The sequence below is a fragment of the Hyperolius riggenbachi genome, chromosome 1 (assembly GCF_040937935.1).
Source record: "Hyperolius riggenbachi isolate aHypRig1 chromosome 1, aHypRig1.pri, whole genome shotgun sequence".
Classification (NCBI taxonomy): Eukaryota; Metazoa; Chordata; class Amphibia; order Anura; family Hyperoliidae; genus Hyperolius; species Hyperolius riggenbachi.
Genome location: NC_090646.1, coordinates 592921991 through 592942420, shown reverse-complemented (window position 1 = coordinate 592942420; position 20430 = coordinate 592921991). Strand labels below are relative to the sequence as shown.

The 20430-nt window shown below is 46.4% G+C and overlaps 1 protein-coding gene across 3 annotated transcripts in view; it reads left to right on the top strand.

Annotated features, from left to right (window-relative positions):
* The window catches only part of LOC137558409 (granzyme A-like), a 94392-nt gene extending 75700 nt beyond the window's left edge, over positions 1–18692 (top strand). For all 3 annotated transcript variants that reach the window (XM_068271741.1, XM_068271740.1, XM_068271739.1), the window contains 3 exons: positions 1228–1372; positions 9261–9521; positions 18435–18692. In XM_068271741.1, coding sequence (XP_068127842.1) covers positions 1228–1372; positions 9261–9521; positions 18435–18620 — 592 coding nt within the window. In that variant the 3' untranslated portion in view covers positions 18621–18692. The remainder of the gene's footprint in view (positions 1–1227; positions 1373–9260; positions 9522–18434) is intronic.
* The last annotated feature ends 1738 nt before the right edge of the window (positions 18693–20430 follow it).

The following is a 20430-nucleotide window of genomic DNA, read 5'->3' as shown; positions in this document are numbered from 1 at the left end:
ATGTTATCACAGGTTCCCTTTAAACACAAATTAAGACTGTGGGATTCCAGGAGACATCCTATTTAGGATTAGCCCTTTCCAATCCATCTGACATTAGCATTTTTCCCTATAGAAAATTTGTCGGCCACTAGATAACGCTGTTGTGAATAAAATCTGGGAACACGCCATCCTGTACAGGTCAAGCCGCCCGCCATCTGCCCTGCTGCTACGCCCACCATCTCCCCCTAGTTAGTCAACACAGAGGTGCCAATGGTCTGGCATGGCATCCCCCTATATGGGTCAAAGTGTTGGACAAAGTCTGACACAGTGCACAGTACAGTAATAAAATTATGCTGGGGCTTGTGTAAGGGGTAGGGTTACAACCTGCAAGCTGGTGCTGCTTCCGCCCCACCACCAGATCATCCACCAGGCAACCTTGGCAAGTGCTTGGGGCTCAGTGGGCGTCAAGGGGTCCACCTGCCATCTTCTTCAACCTCTCTCCAATTCTGTTTACCACAAGGACCACAAGGGGGCCCTAAATTTACAACTTTGACTAGGGCCCCATTACATGTTAATCCATCTCTGCCCACCACTGATGCCGGTTCATCTCCTCACTCTATTGCAGACCCTCCACACTGCTCCTGGAAAATTAGGTACTGGGGGGATGTGGATGATTGGGGAAAAGGATTGGAAAGGGTTAGGACTAAAGATGCAATAGTTTATGTTTATCTCATAAATTGTTTGGCGCTTCAGGTTTGCCTTGATTGGCCTAATTTATCCACCTCTCTGGGTCAGTGGATATGTGCACATTAGTAGAATTTATTGCTTCTCTCCACAGATTACGAAGGCAAATTATTGCACTGAAGACACTACAGCTTGCAAATGATTCAAGCCTCTACTGTCCTCTAAATTAAAGTGCCCAAGACAAACAATAGTGCTGCATTAATACTTACCACGGGCTTCCTCCGCAAAAAGCTCAAGGCGACGGGAGCAAGATGGGGACTCGTGCATGGACGGATCGCGCATGCACTATACTGCATGTCTGAGCCGACTGGAGCAAAGAGACCAGGCCGGCCAGCGGGTGATTAGGTTGGCCCAGGAGGATGGGGAGGGGGCCCACAGTCCACAGGGGGCTGGAGGACGCCCCAGGTAAGTATAGATGCAACACTATTGTTTGTCTCAGGGCACTTTAAATATCAGGATTAAATGGTGTAATCTGTAAACCCGTATTTTATTTTTATTTGTTAGTATGGTGAACGCAACAAATGTTACTCTCGGTGTTCATTCAGTGAGGGAGAATGAGTCAGAAAAGCAGAGAATGAAAGTGATCAATCTGTTCCAATACAAACCATACAGCCCTTCCACAAAAAGGAATGACATACAGCTTCTGCAGGTAAGGAATGTGTATGGTTGCAGTGAAAACATGCTGCCTGACTTAGACCCTTTTAAACTATGGCGTTTCAATAAGCAAATTTACTGCAAGAGGCTGCTAAGTCACTGAAAGTCTATGGAGGTTCTCATGCTTAAGGTGGCCATACACGGTGTCAGGAACCGGCCCGCGGCACGCCTGCGTATATGGTTTCCGACTGTGGGTTTGACCAGATCGAGAGGGAAAGCAGCCTTAGTCAAGCTACAACAAGGCTGTGTCCCCTCAGAACACTTCTCATTGCCACCACTAGCTGTTGCTAGACACTTCCACTCTGCTGTCGAGTTACCCGCACTGGCGTTTTCGTACGTTGGGTCAGCTGCACGGTTTAGGCCAACGTATGACAAACGCCCCACACACACGCACAATTGCAATCTTACACTATAGTGAAGCAAAACCACTAACAGTCATTCCGAACGATACTGTTAGCCACTCCGGGACTTCCCACTCTGCTGTCGAGTGCAGAAGTGCCCCATACACACAATGCAATTACAATCTTATACGGTAGGGTTGCTCAAACGTACAATCAGGCATGGACATATACACAGTTACACTTCAGTCTCTTCTAGGCTATGAGTTTTAGTTTAGTACAGCAGAAGTCAAACTTATTAAATAACAATTTAATATTCCAGGAAAAAAAAGTGGAACAATGCAGAAAATAATATATACAAAAGATTTACAAAAGCAGTAAAAGTTACAAAATAAAAGTTGCAAGGATAAAAGTTACAAAGATACACACAAGGCTATTTGCTTACCAAAATAAAGAGGGAAAAATAAAGCATTGTTTGAACGTCATTGGCGGGAGAACGCCGCTTTCGACCAGTAGTCGGGCAGCCCTAGCGTTTGCTATCTCCAGAGAGCTACCAGTTGTGACTGTCCTAGCTGCTGTTTTATAGCCACAAGTGTTGCCCCGGGCAAAGAATGTTTCATCCCACAATCTAATGCAATTTCCCAGCTTGTCATATCCTTCCTGTGATATGCGACCTTCAAAGCTTTCCTGTGTTAGTGTTTCATCTTTTCAGAGATTTCAGAACACTTCCATAACCCCAATTTCCCCAGGTAAAAGTCTATACATCAAAAGATTGTGAAGTGAGGCTTTTTAACATTCCATCAGGCTGTCATATGTAAAGTACAGAGTTTCCTGATAGCCTATGAAGTTGGCAGATTCAATTAGTCCGATTGTCTTTTGAGCCAATTGGGTGTCTACATGTCAAAGAGTTCAAAAGCTATGCAGACAACCCAATTAGCAGTGACCCACTCTCAGAGGAACTGCATACAGAAACTCGAAAGTACTTCCTATTGTCATACAGCAAACACAGCTTTCCCCAAAGCCAGAATGGCTGTAGCCGACATCACATATGATACAGTCAGAAAAATGAAAGAAACATGTTCCTGTATTATCCGTAACATCATCAGCATTATAACTAGCTGCTATATTCCTGACACACGGTACAATAAAAATGTTCGATTATCCCGTTTTTTCTATCTAAATGATCGAATCTAATGAAAGTTAAAAAAAAAAATTTCGATCAAGAAATTCGAACGATTATCCAGTTTTTACGAGAAAAATTAGATCGGACATGCTGGAAAAATCTTTATATTTGATCTAACGAAATAATCAAACTAAATTATTTAATCGAAAAAAATGAAAAATTGTACCATGTATGGCCACCATTAGTATGATTTAATGCGTTGCAATGGAAGTACTCAAATCCCGACGCGGAGTTAACATTGTGCTACTGCATGATGCGTGCCTACCGCATGGATTATGCAGTAATGCAAGTTTATGGCGATGATGGGGCCCTTAGGCTATAGGGGCCCCGAGGGGCCCACCTGTCAAACACAGTATTAGCTCTTTATTGGTCCTGTGCTGATAAAATTTACTTATGTAGTTAATTTGAATAGTAGTGATCATTAATACACAGATTCCCATCCCCTTCTTGCACCTCAGACACACTGTGGTTGTCCATGATTGGTTTTGGTGCGCCATATCAATTGTTATGTATAGAGTGCTTGAGGGCCCCAATGCTAAACTTGCACCGGGGCCCACAGCTTCTTAGCTACGCCACTGCGGTGCTGTAAGTCTAAACGACGAGCGTGGTGCTGCGCACATGCTTGGACCAATGGGAATCCTGGTGATGTACTGTTTGTCCAGCAGGTAGTTCGTCACTGAGCGGGGAGCGGACCTATGCATATTACCCTGTCTGAGTTGTCTACCGCAAGGTAATGTGAAAGGGGCTTTGGTGTGGTGCAACTCTACTACGGTGGCCTCTCCCGCCGTGATACAATGGCACCGCACAAGTGTAAAACCAGCTTCAAGGGATGGGGAACAATGGAAACAATACATGTGAAAATCTATGTGATCAATCACCTCCCAAAAAATTGCTTCTTAACCACTTCAGGACCAAGCATATTAAAATCTACGTCCTGTCTATGAATGCTTCCATGTTCCATGTGGTGGTGATTCTACTACGAAGCGCCAGATGCTACTTCCTGTTTCTCAGGAAGTAGCGTGAAGCGCTTCAGAGTAGAACCACCACCGCAAGGAGCGTGGAAGAGGTATGCCCCTGTTCCATGCCTACTTTATGCTCTGTGTGGCCATTGTTCCCTCCTTATGCTTTGCGCCCCGTCCTGCCCACAAAATCGTCACTGGGCGGGCCTCAGAGGGGCCCCGGGCCTCCCCTGCAGCTGCATCCCTTGCAGCCCCTATTGTTACGCCCCTGTTCCTGAAGGAGATAAACATTCAGGTATGCAGTCGACACTTCTCACTTTCTCTTTAGTTGGGACCTAGTCAGACTATAGTGTAATCCTTATACAAATCCTATGGATACCGCGCTCTCATATGCTCCGCTTCCAAAATTCTGTGTCTCTATTCATTCTGCAAAAAACATAAAAAAAGGAAAAAAGAAGAAAAACAGACATAGCGTAACAAACACCACGTGTTGCTCCAATATTGTGTGACTTCACCACACATGTGAGAATTACAGCTCCAAACATTTTCTACATGTCCATTCTGGGGACATGTCCAGTTTCAAGTTTCAAGGTGTAGAGAGGGTTGTGGGTCCTGTGAGGGGTGGGGATATAAATAGAATACTGTTAAAAAGAGAAGCATACTGGATTTGGAAATTGGGGACCCGCTTACCTTTAGGTTTGAATTCTAGACTAGATTTGAGCACGATATATAATGTTTAAAGAGACTCTGTAACAAATTTTTCAGCCTTAGTTCTTCTATCCTATAAGTTCCTATGCCTGTTCTAATCTGCTCTGGCTTACTGCAGTCTTTCCTAACTGCACTGTCTCTGTAATAAATCAATGTATCTTTCCTCTGTCCTGTTTGTCGGGCTAAGGATTGATTGTGTGGAATGTGCAGGGCTGCTTGTGATTGGTAGAAGCGATACACACCCTCTGCAGGCCCCCTGCACACTGTGAATGACTCACACACTATGCTTAGCTGAGCCTATTAGAAGTTGGTTAGTTTGTTTGTAAACACTGCCTAAAACTGTTAGGGCCCGTTTCCACTGTTGCGACGCGATTTCGCCGGCATTCCGACGCTTGTAAAAACACATGCGGATGCGTTTCCGCATGCGTTTTTACCCGCGATTTCGCGTGCGATTTCGCATGGCAGGGTGCCATGCGAAATTAACCATGACACTGCCAGGGCAAAATAACATTGAAAAAGGTGCGAAATCGCACGCGAAATCGCGGGTAAAAACGCATGTAAGAAACGCATGCGTTTTTACTATTAAATACATTAGCGGTGATTCGCACGGATTCTGTGGGTCCCGTCGTGCAGATTTGGCCCGCCGCCAAATCGCTCCCGCATGCCGCACATGTGGAAACAGCCCCGGCCACTTCAGTGTAACAAGCGAATCCGCATCTCGTCGCCGCATGCGGATTCGCTATGGTGGAAACGAGCCCTTAATTACAAGCCAGGATTGCAGCAGAGAGTGGCAGAAACAACACAGAGGGGCACAGGAGAAAATAATGAATAGAATGGTATGCTTTTTATTGTAAGAATATTAGAGTACAGATTCTCTTTAAAGAATAGTGATGTATGCTCATTCTGGGTTGGGTTCTAAGCGGGTCTCCATATAGTGTTTAACATTTTCCAGTGACCAGCATAGCCTGCAGGTATACATGTAGACATCCTCATGTGTTTATATATATATGATGGGTTTGCACATGTGTCTATGTATTACCTCCCTTTACCATGACAATCCTTCCTTCCCCCACCCCCCTTTCTTCCATAACCCCCCTTCCCTTTCCTTCCATTACCGCTCTTGCCCTTTCCCTTATCCTTTCTGATCTGTACATTACTGCTACCATGTGATGGTTGATGCTATGTTTTTAAATGACATTTATTGTGTATGCTTTTATTATAGGGTGTATTGTACTGGTCTACACCAATTTTAACCATATCTCTTTAAGTATTGAGTCGACACCTATGGGTGTGTCTTTTTTCACCTATATAAGCTGTGTAATGTCTGTTTTTTGTAAGCTATGTTTAAAGGAGCCGTTGCTCCGATACGCGTGAGCTTTTCTTGCAACATTGTTGAATTACAAATAAAGGTCGTTTTGATATATCCCACCATCTGGTGTAGCGGGATTTCCTTGGACTCTCTAATTACAGCTCCTCCTCACCCTTTAAAATGACTGCCATATCACAGATAGAGACGTCCCGAACGGTTCGCATGCGAACTTATTCGCGCGACCTTTGGTGGTTTGCGTTCTCGGTGAACTGCGAACTACATGCAAGTTCGACCCGCCCCTATACTACATCATTAGGGTCAACTTTGACCCTCTACATCGCAGTCAGCAGACACAGGGTAGCCAATCAGGCTACACTTCTTCATGGAGCCCCCTTATAAAACGCAGGCAGCATCAGCCTTTTCACTGACTCATGTGGCTGCAGTAATTAGAGAAGGGAGAGAACCTGCTGACATAGGGAAAGCTTAGTTAGGCTCTTGTGTTAGGCTTGTTAGCTTGCTCCTTGCTGATACTTATTGATAAAAGCGCTCCTCATCCTTAACAGCTCTTTTGAGAGCTAATGTAGTTCTTGTGATCTATTTTTTGTGTGTGTGTGTGTGTGTGTGTTTGTGTCCCACAGACACTTGTGTTGCATATACAGCCTTGTCAGTCAGTCACAGCTGCTGGACCTTGGCCCCTTGGTAATTCCTACTGTGCCACTGCCAGGCCCAGCACATTCATTGACTACCTGTGTGTGTGACAGCTGCACATTTGTAATACCAATCCCTGCATACCTGTTCAGTAGTGCACCTATCTATGTGACCGGAAGCAGTGTTATATTATATACCAGTCAGTCACTGCACCGGTTCACGGTACCTGTGTGTGTGACAGCTGCACATTTGTAATACCAATCACTGCATACCTGCCTGTTCAGTGCACCCACCTACGTGAGCGCACGCAGTGTTATATACCACCAGTCACTCCACCTGTTCATGGTACCTGTGTGTGTAACAGCTGCACATTGTATTGATACCAGTCACTGCATACCTGTTTACTGCACCTGTGGGACTGCACATTGTATTAGTCAAGTCAGTGCATACCTTTCACTTCATCCCCCCCCACCCCCCAATATGGGCAAAACAGGCATAGGCAGGCCACCTGGCAGGTCTGTTCGAGGTCATGCCGTCGTGATTTTGTGCGGCCCTGGACCATAGTACAGTGTTCAGAAGGCGCGTGCCATCAACCCTCAAGATTGTCAGGACGTAGTTGACTATTTAACACAGAACACCTCATCTTCCTCAGCTTCCGCATGGAACCGTGACATATCTTCCTCCTTCTGCTCTGATTCTGGCACCCCACTTAACACTCAGTCGGCCACCACCACCAAAGTGTCATCACCACAGGGTTAAGCGATGTGGAAATTTTTTTTGTGTGTCTGCCTCAGATGAGAGCAATGCCATCTGTACTCTCTGCCACCAAAAATTGAGCCATAGAAAGACCAACACCTGCATAGGGACAACTTCCTTACGAAGGCACATGAAGACAAAGCACAAACTGCAATGGGATGACCACCTGGGGAAAAGCAGCACACAAAAGCAAAGCCACACACCGCAATGGAAGATACCAGGCCGCAATCATTTCTCAAAAAAGGTGATACCGTGTACCGTGATGTTGAAAGGCAAGTGGTGTCATCTCTGGCACACAACGTTGGGTCAATCAAGGGTCCATCTGACCACGTGGTCTGAAAAGCATGGTCAGGCCTGTCCGAAGACTAAGTCAGTCCTCACACACAGCATCTCTGCCTGCATGCCGTGTGACTGCCTGTCCCAAGACTAAGTCGCTCCTCACACAGTATCTCTGCCTGCAGGCCGCTTGACTGCCTTCTCCGCCACCACCAACAGGGTCCAGGAATCTAAGCGGATTCCTGAATTTTTAAGGCCGCTGCTAGCGCTATAATAGTTTTTCTGGTGCGTGTACATGCCTGCCTAATTTTTCTGGCTGCACTGCAGCTGCAACAACAAAACAAAAGGCATGTACATGTGTCAATTCCCCTTCGTGATAATTACCTTGCCGCGGTGAAGGGGCTTGCGTATCACAATGAAGCAATGACTGACGGCTATATGAGTTTCTCGGGGGGAAAAACAACACAGCACTCCAAGAAAAACACCTGCTACCTACAGTAAAATATGGTGGTGGTTCCATCATGCTGTGGGGCTGTGTGGCCAGTGCAGGGACTGGGAATCTTGTCAAAGTTGAGGGACGCATGGATTCCACTCAGTATCAGCAGATTCTAGAGACCAATGTCCAGGAATCAGTGACGAAGCTGAAGCTGCACCGGGGCTGGATCTTTCAACAAGACAACAACCGTAAACACTGCTCAAAATCCACTAAGGCATTCATGCAGAGGAACAAGTACAACGTTCTGGAATGGCCACCTCAGTCCCCAGACCTGAATATATTTGAAAATCTGTAATGTGAGTTAAAGAGAGCTGTCCATACTCGGAAGCCATCAAACCTCAATGAACTAGAGATGTTTTGTTAAGAGGAATGGTCCAAAGTACTTTCAACCAGTTTAGAGGATGTAATTTCTGAAAAAGGAGGATATACTAAATATTGATTTCATTTCTTTTTTGTGGTGCCCAAATTTATGCACCTGCCTAATTTTGTTTAAACAATTATTGCACACTTTCTGTAAATCCAATAAACATCATTTCACTTCTCAAATATCACTGTGTGTATCTGCTATATGATATATTTAACTGACATTTTTTATGGTAACCACCAATGATTTATACAGGAAAATCATAACCATTAACAAGATTGCCCAAACTTTCGCATCCCACTGTAAGGTATTACATACTATTACATAATATATATATATATATATATATATATATATATATATATATATATATATATATATATATATATATATATATATATATATATATATATATATACACAGTATGTACAGTATATATACATACATATATGAACCTGTGTCTACTTGGGTGCTGCATCCCTCCCCACCTAGTCATTTCTACCCTCCTCGCATGGTTACTGCATCCCTCCTCACCTGGTCACTGCATTCCACTCCCCCTGGTCACTGCATCCCTCTCCACCTGGTCACTGCACAACACTCCTTCTGGTCACTTCATCACTCTAAACCTGGATGCTCCATCCCTCTCCATCTGGTCACTGCATTCCTCTCCACTTGGTCCATCCATCCCTCTCCATCTGGGGGTGGTTCTGTCAATCAACTCTAGTACACTCTCATCTTTGTCATGGGAGAAGCGGTGACCAAAAAAAGGGGGATTCTGTAGGCAGTGTATATATGTATTTACAGTATTTATCTTTACTTGCTGCTATGTCAATTATATCCTTTTAGCTATCGAAGAAGGCAGAGCTTGGAAAAGCCGTCAACATCCTTCACCTACCCGAGGCATTTGAGGATCTCAAAGAAAATACAGTGTGTCAGGTTGCCGGATGGGGAAAAACTGAAAGAGGCAGCTTTTCAGATAGACTAAGAGAAGTGAATGTCACAATACTGGACAGAGAACAGTGTAAGAAAGACTGGAGGCAAAAATATCTCATCACACCAAACATGATGTGCACCAATGTGGGATCCAATGGAAAAGACACTTGCCAGGTAAGAGACACGTCCAGAATAAACTCATTTATGCGTTCATACATAAATCTGTACAGTTTAGTGCAGTCCTGTCCTGTCAGTTTTCCTTAGTTTGCATCAGTTTTGTATCAGTTTTCTGTTGTTGGGTTCACTCATACAATGTGTACAGTTCCATTCCTGTCAGGAAAATTTTTATAAAATTAAGAGAGGTTAAAGTGCAGGTGTCTTTATGGTTCATTATACATAGTTGCACCTGTTTGCAAGGTATAGGGGGAAAAGTCCTTTACACACTACACTAAAACAAACAAGGGTTTGAGATGCATAAAGTATTCATAGTATAAAGCATAGCTACTAACCTTTTAGCAGCTTCAGCTTGAGATGACTCATTTGAAGCTGCTTGCATGTAGAGATGGCCGGAACACCTCACCAGCAAAACGATTCGCACAAACATCTCTGGTTCGCGTTCGCGGTGAACCGCGAACTATATGCGAGTTCGACCCGCCCCCTATACTACATCATTAGGCTCAACTTTGACCCTCTACATCACAGTCAGATGACACAGGACAGCCAATCAGGCTACACTCCCTCCTGGGGCCCCCTCTTATATAAGACAGCTGCGTCAGCCATAATCTCACTCGGTGTGGCTGCAGTAATTAGAGAAGGGAGAGAGGTTGTTGCATGGATTAGGGAAAGCTTAGTTAGGCTGTTAGGCTTGTTAGCTTTCTCCTTGCTGATACTTATTGCTAATAAGCACCCCAAAACAGCTCTTTTGAGAGCTAATGTTCTTTTGATGTGTTTTTTTTGTGTGTGTGGCCCACTGACACTTGCATATACAGCCCTGTCAGTCGCAGTTGATCCTTGGTAATTGCTATACTGTGCAAGGACCAGCGCATTCAGTGACTACCTTTTCACTGCACCTGTGTGGGACAGCTGCATATTTGTAATACCAGTCACTGCATACCTGTTCATGTTTACTGCACCAGAGTGACAGCACACAGCACGCAGTGTTATATATATCAGTCACTGCATACCTGTTCATGGTACCTGTGTGTGTGACAGCTGCACATTTGTAATACCAGTCACTGCATACCTGTTCATGTTTACTGCACCTGCGTGACAGCAGCACGCAGTGTTATATATATCAGTCACTGCATACCTGTTCACGGTACCTGTGTGTGTGACAGCTGCACATTTGTAATACCAGTCACTGCATACCTGTTCAGTGCACCTACGTGACAGCACGCAGTGTTATATTATATACCAGTCACTGCATACCTTTTCACGGTACCTGTGTGTGTGACAGCTGCACATTTTGTAATACCAGTCACTACATACCTGTTCACTGCACCTGTGTGTGTGACAGCTGCACATTTGTAATGCCAGTCACTGCATACCTGTTTAGTGAACCTGCGTGACAGCATGCAGTGTTATATGCCAGTCACTGCATAACTGTTCACTGCACCTGTGTGTGTGACAGCTGCACATTGTATTGATACCAGTCACTGCACACCTGTTCACTGCACCTGCGTGACGGCATGCAGTTTTATATACCAGTCACCAGGGCCGGATTTGTGGCAAGGCCACCAAGGCCCTGGCCTAGGGCGCCAGATGTTCAGCATCAATTGGGGCGGCTGAGGAGCAGTAAAGTGTATGGAGCAGGGCAGAAAGTAGTTACAATTACCGGCGTCCGTATAATTAATCCTATCTTCCTGCCCACGGCTTTTCCGGCACTTCCCCTGCTCACCTTGGCTTCCCTCCTCCCTTAAACACACTTTGACTGCTGCCAGCCCAGACCCGTTCCATCCGCGGCCACCCTGCATTAACAGTACATAGGCTAGCAGTGGGCGGCCGCGAGCAGGCTGAACGGGCAGGGATCTCGCACCTGATGTACGGTGGTCACTGTGAATGAATCAGCTGCTCCCCCCCCCCCCCCTTCAGCTTGGCGACACTCCGTTACAAATCCCAGAGCTGGCAAGGCTTGATTGTGCACCGTGCACGATCAGCTTGGGCGTCCAATAGCGCCGCTCGAGGGGTGTGGCTTGGGCAGTACTGTCATTTCACTGGCTGGTGATGGGCATTCAACTGGTAGCCGCGGCGCGGAAATCTTTCCCAGCGGCAGAGCACCTTGCACAGGGGGCCACGGAGAGCAGGCAAAAGAGAAGCAGCAGGTCAGCAGTAGCAGCCACAGCTGTAGTGCAGTCCACCAATGTCTGACTCCGGCATGATGAAGCACATCATGGTGGCTCTGGATCAACAACATCACCATGGAGCAGGGAGTGACTTAGATGGACCACAGAGAGAAATGAAAGTGCTGGGTGCCTGCTGATTGTCGGTGAGGAGCTTGTTGCAGAAAGAGAAGAGACCAAGGTAATTTAATGCAGAAGGTATGCATAATGCATTGTGTGCTGCAGGGTTTAAGGGGTATTATTTTTGCACTCTGCCTACACACTTAGGCCTCAATTCACTAAGCTTATCTTCTGTCTTTAATAACGTTTCTAGAGTTATTACCATGGTGATGAGGCATGTCGTATTCAGGAAACATTTTACCTCAGGCAAACCTAAAGTTAACTCTTCTGTCTTTAAGTTAACTCTTCAATCCTTAAAATAACTCCAGAGTTAAAGACAGGCTGTTTATTAACTGCGTGTGAAAATAACTATAGAGGAGGTAAAATAACTACAGAGGAGGTAAAATAACTACAGAGGAGGTAACTTAACTACAGAGGAGGTAACTTAAGGAATGAAGAGATACGATAACTCTCTTACTGTGTGAAGGTACGTTTTCTCTTGCCTTATTATCTCCAGCATGATCTTAGTGAATTGAGGCCTATTTCACAAGCTGTACTCAGAGGAGCTTACAATCATTCTTATTCCTGCCCACTATGCTAGTAGCTGTACTCAGAGGCGCTTACAATCTAATTCCTGCCTGCAATGCCAGTAGCTGTACTCAGAGGAGCTTACAATCTAATTCCTGCCCACCATGCCAGTAGCTGTACTTACAGGAGCTTACAATCTAATTCCTGCCCACCATGCCAGTAGCTGTACTCACAGGAGCTTAAAATCTAATCCTGCCCGCCATGCCAGTAGCTGTACTCACAGGAGCTTACAATCTAATTCCTGCCCACCATGCCAGTAGGTGTACTCAGTGGAGATAACAATCTAATTGCCTGCTATGTCAGTACTTGTACTCAGAGGAGCTTGCAATCTAATTATTGCCCCCATGTCAGTAGCTTTACTTAGGAGAGCTTACATTCTAATCCCTGCTGTCATGTCAGTAGCTGTCCTCACAGGAACACTATAGGCAGGTTTGAAGGCAGTGGAGCAAAGGCAAAATAATGGTACACAGAGAGAAGAGGTAGAGGAGTAGACCATGAGCAGCTGAAGAGTATACTCGGCATGAAGGCCCAGTAGAATGAGAGGAGAAGTGCATAGGGCAGAAGAAGAGAAGGCAGCAAATCGCCAACAATTTAGAAGGGATCATAGCTGCATTTCATATGGGGGGGTTATTTTTACATTTCATGTGCCAGGTGATTGTTGCATTTCATATGTTGATTTGATTGCTGCTTCTTATATGTAGTGGTCAATGCTATATTTCATGTTGAGGGCATTGCTGCATTTTACATGTGTGGGGGATTGTTGTTTTTAATATGTGGGGATCATTGTTGATTGTCATTACTGCATTTCATATGCTGAGTGATTGCTGTGATTTTTGCATTTCATATTTAGAGGTGTTGCTTCTTATATGTAGTGGTCAATACTACATAGCATATGTTGGAGGCATTGCTGCTTTTTGCTGGTGGTGATTGTATAGTTTATGTTTTGGTTCCTGCTTTGTGTCAGTGCAGTCTCTTTAGGGCCTGTTTCCACTGCACGCAGATTGGATGCAGAAAAACTGACTCCAATGAATGCCTATGGGAAAATCTGCATTAGAAAAATCGTTTTTAGTGGAAACAGGCCCATAGGCATTGATTGAAGTCACTTTTTCTGCTTCCATCCTGCATCCAATCTGTGTATAGTGGAAACAGGCCCTTATAGTGTACAATACTGTACATTGAAAAATTGTGTGTATGTTTGGTGGGGGGGGGGGTGAGGATGCGGTTGGTCAGGGGGCGGTTGGTAATAGTTGGCCTAGGGCGGTAAAAAGTACAAATCCGGCCCTGCCAGTCACTGCATACCTGTTCACTGCACCTGTGTGACTGCACATTGTTATACCAGCAGTCACTGAATACCTTTCACTGCATCTGTCACTGTACATTGTATTATACCTGGGAGTCAGTGCATACCTTTCACTTGAATGGATGGCGGACTTGCCTTCCATAACAGATTCTCGTTAAAGGCAAGTGGTGTCATCTCAGGCACACAGCGTTGGGTCAAGGGTCCACAGATGCCTGGTCTGCAATCCACGGTAATGGCAGGTACATTACTTATACAGCACATTGGGTCCTTCCTTGGATGTGTGGTGGTAGCCGTTTCTCAGGCTCCAGCTCCAGACCGGAATCAAACCCCGATTCCCTGGCCGTACCCTTTCTTTAACAATGGTAGAGAAGAACCATCGACAGTCTGAGCAGCGATGAACCCCTAGACTACTGGGTGAGCAGGCTTGACCTGTGGCCAGAGCTGTCACAATTTGCCATCCTACTTCTATCTTGCCCTGCCTCAAGTGTCCTGTCAGAAAGGACCTTCAGCACAGCTGGAGGCATTGTCAGTGAGAAGAGAAGTCGCCTAGATCAAAAAAGTGTTCAGTACCTCACCTTTATTAAAATGAATGAGGCATGGATCTCAAAGGGCTACTGCCTTCCCCAAGACTAAGTCAGTCCCCACACAGCATCTCTGCCTGCAGGCCGCTTGACTGCCTTCTCAGCCACCACCAACAGGGTCCAGGACTCTAAGCGGATTCCTGAATTTTTAAGGCCGCTGCTAGCAGCGGCCGCTAACAAAACCAATAACAATTTTTCTGGTTTGTGTACATGCCTGCCTATTTTTTTCTGGCTGCACTGCAGCTGCAACAACAAAACAGAAGGCATGTACATGTGTCAATTCCCCTTTGTGATCATTACCTTGCCGCGGTGAAGGGGCTTGCGTATCACAATGAAGCAATGACCACCGGCTATATGAGTGCGTTGGGGGGGCACACCCAAGATAATAAGTTCGTTGCTTCATTGTGGACAGACCAAATTTGATCAGCTGGCAGTCACTGTTGTTCTATCATTGAGCTACCACAGCCCGGCGACCATTTGGGCTGGAAAACTGCTGTCGCCTGCACTCTCACCATGGCGCGCACCAGTCCAGCACGGCCGTCACTACGCAAACAGCTGTTTGCGGTGCGTTACACAGTGAGTTTGGTCTATCAGTGTGAAGCAGTACACTAATTACACTACCTGATTGATGTATACACATGCAAGATGTTTTAAAGCACTTTAGGCCTCCAATTTAGCATTCAATGTGATTTCTGCCCTTACGCTGCTTTGCGTCAAATCCTGATTTTTTCCCCGGGACTTTTGGCGTGTATCCCACTCCGCCATGCCCCCCTCCAGGAGTTAGACCCCTTGAAACATCTTTTCCATTACTTTTGTGGTCAGCATAAATGTAATTTTCAAAGTTCGCCTCCCCATTGAAGTCTATTGTGGTTCGCGAAGTTCGCACGAACTCGAATTTTTGTGGAAGTTCTTGTTTGAGGTTCGCGAACCTAAAATCGAAGGTTTGAGCCATCTCTACTTGCGTGCTGTAGGCCTCTAACGGGAGAACTCGTTTGGCTGCCTAGTACAGCCAAACAAGTGCGTGGGAGTAAGAAGCTATATTTACCTGCTTCGGGAGGCATCTTCTTTTCCTCCACTGGCGGCTCTGTTGTCTCGGTAGGTCTTCTGGATCCCGGTCACTTCCGATCACATGATATGACACGTGATTGAAATCCAGGAGACTGAGTCACAGTTACAGCTCCACCTGGTGGTGGAAGAGACTATTCTATCACCCCTCTTCCACCACCGGGTGGTGGTGTAACACCGACATGGTCTCATGGATCCTGATCATATGTCATATCATGTGATTGGAACCGAGGAGACCTGCTGGGAGTAGGTCCCTGCCACGATGGAGGAAATAAGAAGCCAATCGGACAGGTATGTATCAGCCACCCCTACCTCGCTGCCACACACCCCGCCGAGGCGGAAGAAGGCACACTTCCCCTGCGGCAAGAAAAGTTTGGCTCTGCAGCCAAACGCGATCGTGCGCACCCGGAGGGGGAGATTAAGCTGTCATATGACAGCTGGCATCTCCCCCTAGTGATCAGCAGCCATCGCGTATGGCTGCTGATCACGTGATCACTACGATCGCCGTTGGATCGTAGTGATCACTCTGACAGCAGCGGCGGCAGGGGGGAAAAGAAGAGGATCCACTCACCTCCCTGCTGTTCCAGCAACGATCGGCGTCCCCCTCTGCTCTGGCCGGCATCTCTGCTCCGTCTGACGTCAGCGCCGGGTCCCGGCTTGATGACGTCATCAAGCCGCGACCCGACCTGATTGTCATTTGGAGCATAGATGCCGGCCGGAGAAAAGGTGGCTTCTGCGGCTCATTGCTGGAGCCTGGAAGGCAAGTGATGGCTGCCAGCTACAGGGGGGACACTTGCCACCATGGGGGGGACACTGCCCAGCCAGCCACAGAGGGGATCGGCCGCCCGACCCCCCCCCCAAACGCGCGCACCCCCTCCACCGCAAAATGCCCTGGTCCTTAAGGGGGGTTAGGCGGCCGGTCCCGAAGTGGTTAAACAGCAGAATACATCACAGTAATAACATTCAGTGCAGCCTGACGCACATTTCAGGACCACAGACAGTCACTTCTTCAGAGACATATAGGGCTTCATTCACAAAGCCGTGCAAACTGTTTAGCACTGACCAGCACTAGTGTGATTCAGAGGGGGAATAGTATTTAAATGGTACGTTTGCACTAATTAAAGTTCCATAATGACACCCTGTGTTTGTGTGGGGAGGTGCTCATAGGCTTTCCGCACCTCCAGTGGCCAGGCATCTTCTTCGGTTTGCCCACCATCGCTCCCATTCTCTTCATATCCTGGTAGGCGCAGTCGACACCCTTTGACCCGGACATACTGCGCTGCACAGTATGTCCTATTGGGCTGCCAGTGACCGCACTCGCCGGTGGAGTGCACACACGCTGGGTACGTGCTTGCACTGGCGTGTGCGCGTACAGTATACAGGTCCCCAGCGAGCACAATCACAGGCAGCTCAATAGGGCAATACTGCGTATGCATAACAACGTATGCCCGGGTCAATGGGAGAACAGGAGGGATATTGGACAAACCAAAGAAGACGCCGGGCCAACCAGGTGGTAATAAGTGTCTCATGTGGATTAAAGGGGACCTGAACTCAGAACATCCTATCTGCTCTAAAAGATAAACGACAGCATAATAACCTCTTAACAAAAAACATTTCTTTGTTACAGCTGATACAAATCCTAAACTAAATCTGCACTGTTTCTACTTCCTGATTCATGGAAGCAGACATATTGTTAACCTCCTGTTAGTTAGATAGGTAGGTGCCCCCGGTATAGGTTAAATAGGTATGTGCACGCAGTATAGGTTAGATAGTTAGGTGCCTCCAGTATAGGTTAGATAGGTATGTTCCCCCAGTATAGGCTAGATAGGTAGGTGCCTCCAGTATAGGTTAGATAGGTAGGTGCTTGCAGTATAGGTTAGATAGGTAGATTCCCAGTATAGGTTAGATAGGTAGGTGCCCACAGTATAGGTTAGATAGGTAGGTGCCCGCAGTATAGGTTAGATAAGTAGGTTCCCCCAGTATAGGTTAGATAAGTAGGTGCCTCCAATATAGGTTAGATAGGTAGGTGCTTCCAGTATAGGTTAGATAAGTAGGTTCCGCCAGTATAGGCTAGATAAGTAGGTTCCCCCAGCATAGGTTAGATAGGTAGGTGCCTGCAGTATAGGTTAGATAGGTCGATGCCTCCAGTATAGGTTAAATAGGTAGGTTCCCCCAGTATAGGTTAGATAGGTAGGTGCCTCAAGTATAGGTTAGATAGTTAGGTGCCCACAGTATAGGTTAGATAAGTAGGTTCCCCCAGTATAGGGTAGATAGGTAGGTGCCCGCTGTATAGGTTACATAGGTAGGTTCCCCCAGTATAGGTTAGATAGGTAGGTGGCCGCAGTATAGGTTAGATAGGTAGGTGTCCGCAGTATAGGTTAGATAGGTAGGTGCCCACAGTATAGGTTAGATAGGTAGGTGCCCGCTGTATAGGTTACATAGGTAGGTTCCTTCAGTATAGGTTAGATAGGTAGGTGGCCGCAGTATAGGTTAGATAGGTAGGTGTCCGCAGTATAGGTTAGATAAGTAGGTGCCCACAGTATAGGTTAGATAGGTAGGTGCCCCACAGCGGCGGGGGAGCTGGCATAGTAGTTACAACTCACCTTCCGCCGCTGATTCCCCGCAGCCTCTATCTCTTTCCTCTCCCGGCATCTGTCGCATTGATAGCGGCGCCCCCTGTGATGACATGAGGTCACATCATCACAGGGAGGTGCTGTTACCAACATAATGGAAGCCTGGGAGAGAGGAGGGAGATAGAGGCTGCAGGGGATCGGTGGTGGAGAGTGAGTTGTAAATAGTATGCCCGCTCCCCCCGCTGCTGCGGGGGGCCTTTCAATCATGCCGGGGCGGGCCCCCTACTAACCATGGGCAATCGGTCCATACCCGAGTGCCCTAATGGTCAGTCCGCCCCTAGTACTGTGCAAGAGTTCAGGTCCACTTTAACTGTGTGGTTTTCTATGAAGCATGAGCTGTTGGTGGGTCAGGAGGACAGGTTAAAAAAAACATTGCTTTAGGTCTAATATACTGTATGCGAAAAGCATGCTGACAGTAATTTGAAAATGTTGAAATGTTTGTTGCAGGTTAACCATGAAATATTGGATGTTTGTTTCCACAGGGAGATTCGGGGAGTCCGCTGGTTTGCAATGGAGTCCTCAGAGCAGTGAATTCCTTTGGTCATACCCCATGTGGAACTCCACACACATCCAATGTGTACACTCGACTGACGGAGAACTACGTGTCATGGATTAAGGAGACTATCAGAAACAGCAGCCAGCAGCAGTCTATGAATTCAAAGTTTTAGGAAGGGAAAAAGATGATGGATGTTTTCATTTTCTAGGCTAACTTGACAAAATAAAATATAAAATAATAATAATCTAGATCGTCCACGTGGGTTTTTGTACAACAAACCCAGATCCTTGTTTTTTGTCTGAAAGATGAAACATGATTGGCTATTCCAGGTTTTCTTTGGGTCAGTTCCACAGTTCCAAGCTGCAAGTGATGTGAATTATTATACTGTATTTTTGGCATATAAGACACTCCGAAATATAAGATGCATCCAGGTTTTGATGACAAAAACCAGGGAAAAAATATATACTAAACCTGGTGTGTCCATGTTCCAGGAGCATCTTGAAGAGGTTCTCCCCCAATCATTGCTGTCCTGTGTCCCTGTGTGTCCTCCTGTGTCCGCTTTTGTCCATCACATGTCCCTTTCTGTCCAATTACATGTCCCCTTCTGTCCCCCTGTGTCCTCCTCCGGTCCCCCTATGTGTCCTCTTTTGCCCCTGTGTGTCCCCTTCTATTTCCCTCTGTCATCATCTGATTTCCCATGTGGTCCTCAGGTCCCCCTGTATCCCCTCCTGTTCCCCTGTGTTGTCCTCCGGTCCTCCTGTGTGTCCCCCTGCATCCCTTCCTGTCTCCTTGTGTGGTTCTCTGCCCCTTCCCCCCTGGTTTACTCTGCTTACCATGTGTAAAAACAGTTAGCAGCAGCGTGTCTCACCTCATCCAGCGGCTCATGCAGCGAGGGCAGGCCTCACATCTCCTCTAGTGCCAGCTTCTGCTGATCGTGTCATCAGCAGAAGCCGTCACTAGGGGGAGCCATTCAGGAGATGAAAGGTCTGCGCTCACCGCTGGAATCGCTGGATTAGGTGAGCTGTGCTGCCGCTAATTGTTTTTATACACGGGGGAGCGGTTAAGAGTGGGGGAGGAAGGAGACCAGAGGACCACACAGGGGGACAATTCAATACAGGGAGTCCACAACATTGTGGCAGGTCGGCAGTTCATATTGGCGGGCGATCGTAAGTCGGGGACTCCCTGTCTTTGGAACATAAGATGTAGGGTCTTTTTCTTCCCATTTTGGGGGGAGAAACAGGGAGTCTTATATTCTAAAAAATACAGAAAATTTGCATGCAAGTCAGAATTATTAGTATCTCATTGACACTCTCTGCTGTGTCTGTTTCAAATATTGTATTACATTTTTCCAAGAATAAGTTACAGCAGCACATCAAGCAGCAAGCAGCTACACACAGACCCTGGTGAGTGTAATGGAAGCAATACAATTCCCACGATAGCTGGCTAGCCTGGCTTCAATTCACTAAGCAGTTTAGGCTAGTCTACTGATGATTTTTAGTCTACTGGTGGTTTGGTCAGTTGCATCAAAGGGGAATTCACTATTGCCAAATGTTTTAGACCTGTTTTTAGACCTGGTCTAAACCATTTGGTAATTAGGTGGGTAAAGCAGGGGAAATGATCAAAAGATGCAATTCACAAACAAGTAGCTATGACTGACATCCTTCTCCTCTGATGAGCTCTGCTCTGCATACAATTAAACTCCTGCATAATTAATTCAAAAGGTTCCATCCTCGCATCTAAAATACCTCACAGAATTACTTTACCTACAGAAATCAGCTGGTCTAATCTCTGATGATTCAGAAAAAGGGGATACACCGCTACACTGCAAGCTAACGGAGACAGTGCTGGACCCTTGGTTGCTCAGTCCAAACAAAGTAAACAAATAGGAAGGGAAGGTCCGCAACAATGTCTCTTGAAACGCTCAAATTCTTTATTTAGGATGTATCCTCATTTCAGTGAAAGCACAGCTGGAATTTGAGCGT